The sequence below is a fragment of the Rhagoletis pomonella genome, unplaced genomic scaffold (assembly GCF_013731165.1).
Source record: "Rhagoletis pomonella isolate Grant_MI unplaced genomic scaffold, Rhpom_1.0 Rhpom_scaffold_00004, whole genome shotgun sequence".
NCBI classification, from domain to species: Eukaryota; Metazoa; Arthropoda; class Insecta; order Diptera; family Tephritidae; genus Rhagoletis; species Rhagoletis pomonella.
In genome coordinates this window covers 57,896,241-57,904,874 of record NW_023458558.1, presented here as the reverse complement: position 1 = coordinate 57,904,874, position 8,634 = coordinate 57,896,241, and the positions used below count along the sequence as shown (strand labels likewise).

Below are 8,634 nucleotides of genomic sequence, written 5' to 3'. Positions count from 1 at the left end.
AGCAAGAGAATTTACTGAATCCGTTACTGATTTTGTTGGTACAAGAGGTGGAGACAGCGAACGAAAAGAATTGCGGCGCCGTTTTGTGCAGATTTCACAATAAAATGAGTGATTGGTTTTTTGCAAAAAATCAACATCATCTTGCGATAATTTAACACACGAAAGGTGGAAATATTCATTGCAATTATCACACCGTATCTTAGGCAGCCCGCGGTCAACTTTCTGACCGCAAACACAGGGCATTTTAAAGCAAAATACAACCGAATTAGCACAAATATCGCAAACACAGCGTATACACGTCCGAACACCTTGACGGTTCAAGCGTTTTCGTTACCGTTAGGTGTTGAAAAAAAGAGACGACCTTCATTGGAAATAAACTGTAACAATTTGAAATCTGTCACTCGTATTTATCAAAAATATAATAGGTTCATTCCTTTGCCACCGAGATACAGTTACATAGTTGAAAATGCTGAATGCAAAAAACAATTTTTATCTAAAATATGGCTATGAATTTATGTGTTTATGTAAAGGACTTTCAGATTTTTGGGCAGTGCGGTTGACGAATTTTTAAACATTTACTCAAAAATGAAATTTTCAATGCATCTTACGCGAAAATTAGTTTTTCGTTAATTTTTTTGGCGATAGGGCGTGGCCCGCCCACTTATATGAAATATGTCTATCTCGAAATCTACTTTACCAATCTGTACCAAATTTTATACAAATATTTTTCCTGGACTGCTTAAAAACATCTTGAAAATGTTTGAAATCGACCATAAAGCTTTGAATTTTCGAAAATAACGGTTTCTTACTTATAACTTTTTAAGAATTTTAGGGAAATGAATTATACAATAATTTATTGTTTCCTCAAAAGATTTCAAAGGATTTGATATATGTTTTATTTTTGTGGCTTCATTTAAAAAATTTTGATTTGATTGAGGATTTTTGCCCATATGCGGGTATCTCAAGACATCCCTGCAGGGAAACCGCGGACTGGTGCATAAAATTTCTAGTTCCGTACAAGAACTTTATCGCCAAAAACGAACCAGTCCGATAGTAAGTAGATCCCCACCAGTTCAAAATCAGCGAAATGTGGGACTCATAAAAAAACTATTTTATTTCTCTTTTTTCATTAGAAATCTATATCTAAAGTGACGAATTTAGAACTGGTTCGGAATTATAGAAAAAGGGACGCAGAACGAACTAGATCTTATCTGTCGAATTTAGAACTAGTTCGAAACTATCGAAAAAGGGATGCAGCGGGGGGGCTTGTTTACTTTATATAGATATGTGTTTGGCGGCTTTTTCGTTCAAATGCACTTTCATTCTGCACTTCGCAGATGCTATTTCATAGTTTGGTAATACAAAACAAAACTTTGTGTTAGTATATTAACATCTTGGGACCATCTGGAATGTAACCAATAACAGCGAGCACCTCTGCAAAGTCAGCTACAGCCAAAGGTATGTAAACGTACATTTCTTACAATCATTCAAACAAATTTAATTTCAAATCGAAAAAACGTTTCTTTGAAAATAGACGAACCGAAAGATTTAAAAATCTTGATACTTTTTTCTTTAGTCTGGCGTTTTTAAAACTGGTTCGGAACTATAGAATTTAGAACTAGTTCGGAACTATCGAAAAAGGGATGCAGCGGGGGGCAATTGACACTTCCTAGGACATCGCCATGTTAAATTCGCCAGTTGCTTGCAAGAAAAAGAGATTTATCGCGAACCAGTACTGGGTCTAAATGTACTAGAAGCGCACCAGTTCAGAACTAGAGATTTTCCCCACAGGGATATTTTAAAATAACAAGTACTCACACATGTAAATAAACTCTTCCATCTACAAAATAAGATACATATCCATAAGTCTATATGCATGTATTGTATGTATGTATGTGTTTATATGTAAATAATTCGGCGTCGGAAGCAGCAGCTGCATAAATTTCAAGTAAACTTTGGCGTAATGAAGAAAATGCTTTGCAACACAGATTGCTTCAACTTCTTCCTCAATTCTTTTACCATTTTCTCTATTTTGCATATTTATATTTGTCTTACAAATTGTTTGGCATATTTCTTCTTTATTTCTTTTTGATTTTTTTTTCTAAAATCTCATCGATTCTGCTGGTTTGTTGCAGTAGCTTTGAGTAAATAAACTAAAGTATGCCAAAGTTGCTGCGCACTTGCACACGTACTTGTATGCTGGTCCAGAAATACCCAATGTGCATATCCAGTGGGATAAGGTAATGTTTGGGCATGCATAAAGTAATGGAGAGCCCCTATGACGTGTGGACGAAAAGATGAAAGATGTCATAAGGAAGTTATGTGTCAAATGTCGTTTTACAAAACTTTTAATAGAATCTACCCAGTGGGAAAATGGAACGCATTAACTTCTTATACCAAGAAAAGTTTAACAACCACGATTTAATGAAAAGATTAATCGCAATGTAAGCTGGCGGGTAATGTGTAATTTTAAAGCCACAAACAAAACAAAAAGTCTCGGCTCGAGTTCGAGTTGAACAACCGGCCCTAAATAGAGACAAATCCTAAATCAGCGGAAAGTGTCGGTAATGCAGTGAATATGAACAATTTAGATATTTTTCGAGCATACTTCTCAACCCAAATTGAAATGTGAAATATATTTGAGCGATCGATTAAGCGAAACATGATTTTTTTTTAGTTTTAATTAACTTTTAGCATTGCCATGGCACAAAAAAGGAAATATCTAGAAAAATGCGTGTATAAATGTCTTTGGTTTTGGAACAAGTAAAGAAAAGGGCGTGTTGAGCTAGAAAAAGAGAAAAAGTGCGCGTGGGGATTTCTTCAAAAAAAATCTTTAAGAAACTATTTTTATTCATAAAAAACTCCATTTTTGGAGGTATTTTCAAATCGGTCCAACTCACTTAAATCTTAATACTTTTCCGAAATATTTTTGTGGACGCCTTAAAATATAATAGATGTTATAATTCCAATGGAAAAATAGTACCGATTTTATTTTGTACTAGCAATTACCCGGCGTGCTTCGCTGCGCCTTAAATGTATTTTTGTGTTGTAACTCTCCCCCTAAGCTCTTATGGCCTCATTTACAAAATATTTTTAAAGAACTTTATGAAGTTAGATTTAAAAAAATCGATCTATGAAGCATTGTTTATTTTTTTTTTGAGTTAATATATTTTCGAAGGTAATTAGAAAATATGTAAAGAACCGACTTTCTCTTGGAAATTTAATTTATAATCTTATAACTGGAGTCTACTATCGCACCCTTTCCTCAAACGTGTATTGATTCAATATTCAAATAACGTATATTTATATAATTTGAAAAAATCTCCCTACTATACAAATATGTACAGCAATATTAAATAATATTTTCAAATGTTGTGAGAGGGAGTAACAAAACAAAATTACTTTTAAGGCGCAGCGAAGCACGCCGGGTATTCGCTAGTGTCACATGAAATTAACTGAGCAAAGTACAATGAATAGCTGTTAAACAATGGCACCATCTACTTTAAATGAAACATACTTATTTTCGTGGGGGATACTCACACACCATATACTTTTCTATTGAAATTTTTCCTGAATTTTCCTAGCTATAAACCTCCAACGAATGCAAAACCGTGAAAATCGGTTCGTGCGTTCTGGAGTTATAGCGTCAGGAAGGAAAACCCTACTTATTTTTATATTAATTTTTATATCAAAGAAGATTAAAGAACTGTCCGCATTACTCAATTTTATTTTTCACTAAAACGGTATTCATGAATTTTTTAATTTTTTTTTTATTTGCTTCCGCATACTTTTGACATAACAGCTTTCATTTTATGCCGATATTAAACAAATACAGCCTAAGTTTACCCGGGTCCACGTTTTGGTCTGTATCTCGTGACCCAAGTCACCCAGCTATATGAAAAGTGCTCAATCTTAAAGCATTCATGAACAGCTTTCATTTGATACCCATATTAAACAAATACACCCAAGGTTACCCAGGTCCACGTTTTGGTCTATATCTCGAGACCCTAGTCACCCAGCTATTTGAAAAGTGCTCTATCTTAAAGCATTCATGAACAGCTTTAATTTGATACCCATATTAAACAAATACATCCTAAGGTTACCCGGGTCCACGTTTTGGGGCCACGCCCCCTTTATATATCAAAATATTTTTTACCCTGTGACCATCCCTGGAAGATATCCAGTGCGTGTGTAAAATTTGGTTACGATCGGCTTATTCGTTTAGGAGCCAAGTGTGTCTATAGGTACATACATAATTTGAATTTTATATATATAGATGGGGAGTGATGCAGTCTAATGTACATACATATCAAATGAATAAGGTTTGAAAATAATGAAAATTCCGTAATAGATTTCGTATTATTTTTCCTTATCGGATTTTCGGTGCCTCTTTTGAACTTAGCAAATTTTCCTTTCATTGAATATAAACGTGAAAAAATAAAAAAAGCACCTTTATCTTTTTCCAAAGAATGCATTTTAAATTTATATAGTAGCTTATGAGTTTTCATAAAAAGTGGACTTAGCAACTTTTCACTTCAGGTTAGCGATATACTAAATGATATTTTTGTTAAATGGTCTGTTTGGCTAGATATTATATATACTTTTGCATAATAATATTGCAAATAAATATTGAAATTGATATTTTCTGATTTCCGGAATATTATATCTATTTATATTGACTTAAGTTTTAAAATACTATGAAAGGTTTGTACATATAACATATGGGGGATTCCATGATATCGGAGTGACATTCGTACGACTTTGGAGTTAAATAAATCATACGAAAACGGGAGTCACTTATAAAAAAAATTGCCGTTATGTAGCTTTTATACCGTCCTTGCTTGGCACAAAAATTAGCTGCGCTTGGAACACTGAACTTCTAAATGACCTTCATACTTTAACTCGTCCTGGATTTCTGTTGAAAAGTGTTGAAAAAGGCACTTTTGAGGGCGGGTGTTAAATTTGTTCTTTAATTTTTTCGGTTCTGCTCTCCACCGTTTCGCTTTTAAAGTTATAACGCCATTTGAACTTATTTACTTGCATTTTCTGTTTACATTTTAATGGAAACACCTAAATACTGAAGCTAATTTACTCAAAATTGATGCTTGCAATAATTTAATAAAACGTTCAATATACAATTTTGGAAAATGGACGTGGCACCGCCCCCTTATGATCACATATATTTATCTCGGTAACCGTTCGACCAATACGTAAATACCAAACTCGGTATGGTTATTGTGCTTACCACATAAAAGAAAAACGTTGAAAATTATTGAGATCGGATTAAAATTACTCCCACTTTTCTACAAGGGTAAATTTAAGAAATTCTTTAAACTTCGATATTTCGAAAGCCTAATCAAAGTTTTTACTATCAACAATCCCTTGAAAAGAAGTAACGTTATTATGGAATTTTGGAAAATGTTTATGTTTTAAATGGAAATAAGTTAATCTCATTATGTCTAACTGAACATGTAGCGGTAGTTTTCGGAAAGGTGAAAAAACTATATTTAATACTAGTTCTGTGAAAACATGAAGTGAAAGCATTTTTAATCACTGCGCATAAAATTCCGATTCTGTTTTCAAATGGAAATCAACTAATTTGTTAAAAAGTTACCACCGTGAAAGAAAAGTTGGGCGTTTTTCTCAAAACCAGAATATCATTGTCTTAAACTCACCATACTTTACCAAATAATTACATGCCATATATTAATGGAAAAGCCTTTAAAGATCGAGAGTCGCTTAAAATGATATAACGAAGTGATAAAATGAACAAATTAAATTTTCACTGACAATAAAATTTACATTTTCACTTCACAGCTTCATAGAACCAGAATGGGCCCCAGTCTCACATAAATCTTCATTTCAAACTTCGTACAAAAATTATGAAAATTCAACAAACTTTAACATTTGTACCCGAAAATTTTGAACTTTTTATGAAGAATTTAAAAAAAAAATTAGGGAATGCAGTTTTGTATTTCAAAACGCTAGAAAATCGCATTGGTTTTGATAATTTTGTTGGCTGACGGTGTTGTGCAATTCCTTCCATATAAAATACGATCGACAATTTCGATTGTATGGGAAAAAATGCCTAGAACAAATGCCTAGCGTTGGTTAGGTATGTTGCTAAAATTTTATAAAAAATAAAAACATTAAATTGACAAGAAAACTAGCCAAAACTAATCAAAATGTCACTTGACTTAATCAGTTGACTACAAGTGCATATTGTAGACATTAAATTAACCTATAATGCGTTTTATTAATTTTTTATAAATATTAAAATACTTACATACAACATCCATATGGCCCTCTCCCTGCACCGATGAAAAATTTGGCCACTCAGCAGAGATTTCGCAACGATATAGACCCGACGAATTGATCGCCAAACCACGCAATAGTACACGCCAGCTATCCGAGTGTTCTTCCTGATTTGAAAAAGTATAATAATATCGTATGTAAATATATTTATTTATGTATACTGCACCCAAATGTAAGCAAATATAAATGTGTTACAACAGCACCAATACATGCGCTATTGAAATGTCAGAGTTTTGCATTTATCATTTTCCAATTTCCGTTCTACATTCCAATTTTGCATTGTAATACTTACACTAACACGTATGCCGTCAAAGCGATAGCTTGTCTTTTGCGGGCGCGCCTTGGGCACAAAGCGATAGAACTCCTCATTGTCCTTGTACCACTTTATAGCATATAATGCTTCGCCCTCTTCCTCCTCCTCCTGCTCCTCCTCCTCCTCGCCGTCTTCCTCATCATCATCGGCGAAATTGTGTCGTCGTGACGAGACCTCCGCCAATGTACCGCGTGAACCGCTGCTGGTGTAGGTGCTTGCGCCAACATGCGTCCTACTGCTGCTGCTGCTCACGCCGCTGTTACTAAATCCGGGAATGCCAAGCGCCTGACTGAAGGCAGCACCACGATAAACACTATGACCGTAGGGCGAACGCTGCGTTTGGTACGGATAGCGCTGCTCCTCCTCTTCCTCTTTCTGTTGCTGCTTCTGCTGGTAAGAAATGACGTCGCTGTTAGTGTCACTGTTGCCAATATCGCTGCTACTACTACTGGTGGCATAACTTTGCGATGGCTGATACGCATATGTTTGATAATGTTGCTGGTATTGCTGATGGTGCTGTTGCTGTTGCTGTTCTTGTTGCTGCTCCTGCGTTTGCATTCGACCCGAATGGTACGAGTATTGACGTTTATTGCGCCTATGTTTCGACTTCGTTTCAACCAGGGTATGTGCTGCGTTAGACAGTTTAATATTATTGCCATAGCGTGTACGTGCGTGTGCGCGCGCACGTGAGCGTGTGTGGCTGCGATGGCGGTTGTTGGCACCAGCAACTGTAAATTCATTTCCACCGCTGATACCAGCACCACCATAATACGGTGGTGCTGTGCGATTTAACTCATACTGACATTCAAGCATAGCTGATTCACCGCGGAATTTATACGTGGGTATAGTGACTCTTAAGAGGCGCACACCGGCTAAACCTGCAAGAGAATGAAAGGATCTATGTAAAGAGCACATCAAGATCTTTGTTTTTAAATTTGACTAATAAATCTTCGAATAGTTGTAATTGAGTTTTTTTTTTGTAAAATGCCGTTTAATAAAAGGTCAGTTATGCTACATATTACTAAAAATATTCAAATACTCCGAATTTAACTGAGCCTCACAAATAGTTTATTGTTAAGAAGAATCTAAGAAACACGTACACTTTCAAAACAAAAAGCTTATTTTTTTTTAATTTGTTGGCACACCTATGTTTTATGCATTATTCTATTTGTAATCTCTTGATAAATCGATAAATATAAGTGTAATTCATTGTCATCAAGTGCTTCATAAGGCACTCCACACATTACGCGCATAATCATAGCAGTGTAATCGTTTCGGCATACTATATACATACATAAAGCATTTATGCCGAACCCATGTATTTCAATGAAGCTCTGTAGATTACGATTCAAAATCATGTTTGCGCCTAATCATTAAAGCTTCATGAATCGAAGCGCCCAACATTGTAAGGCGCTTGGAGTTTTGAAATCGTCATTTGTTTACTTTTTTGTGTTGGAAAAAAAATTATTTGTCAATTCAATAGAAAATAATTGAAAATTAATGATTTCGTGCTAAAATTCGTGCAAATTGTATTAAACGCCAAGCGTTTATGCAATATTTCGGAGCAGAAATATTTGCGGAAGTACGTAGTTGCGAAAGAACGGCCAGAAAATTTGTTATGTGTAGAATGTGTTTATTAGGTGGTGACTTATTCAGGGCGTGCAAGTGTGCAGAAGTCGAGTCGTCATGCATTCGTTTCAGCTTGACGAAACGATTACTTTACTTTGATTAGGAGCCTAATGTGCCGAGTGCCTAAGTAAGACGAGGAATAAACACAGATCGCTGAAATAGAAAACAAAACAATAAGCTGGGTTCAAATGGCGCTATGTAAGTTCTAAATTCTGAGCAAAACTTTTGAAAGATGAACTCAATTAATTTGAATGTTATGAATGGCATGCCCCGTTATACCAGATTGGCTCTGGTTTTGAAATTATTTTACTAAAATTTTGCACATAATGGGTTTTTAATATTACCTTAATTATTCCTTAAAATTATTGAAATAGGTT

General features: G+C 34.9%; 1 protein-coding gene across 1 annotated transcript in view; it reads right to left on the bottom strand.

Moving 5' to 3' along the window:
• LOC118738527 overlaps nucleotides 1-8,634 on the bottom strand; it is an 82,666-nt gene that overhangs the window by 50,496 nt on the left and 23,536 nt on the right. The window contains exons 2-3 of the mRNA XM_036469463.1: nucleotides 6,608-7,506; nucleotides 6,287-6,422 (exon numbers count right to left, since the gene is read on the bottom strand). Coding sequence (XP_036325356.1) covers nucleotides 6,287-6,422; nucleotides 6,608-7,506 — 1,035 coding nt within the window. The remainder of the gene's footprint in view (nucleotides 1-6,286; nucleotides 6,423-6,607; nucleotides 7,507-8,634) is intronic.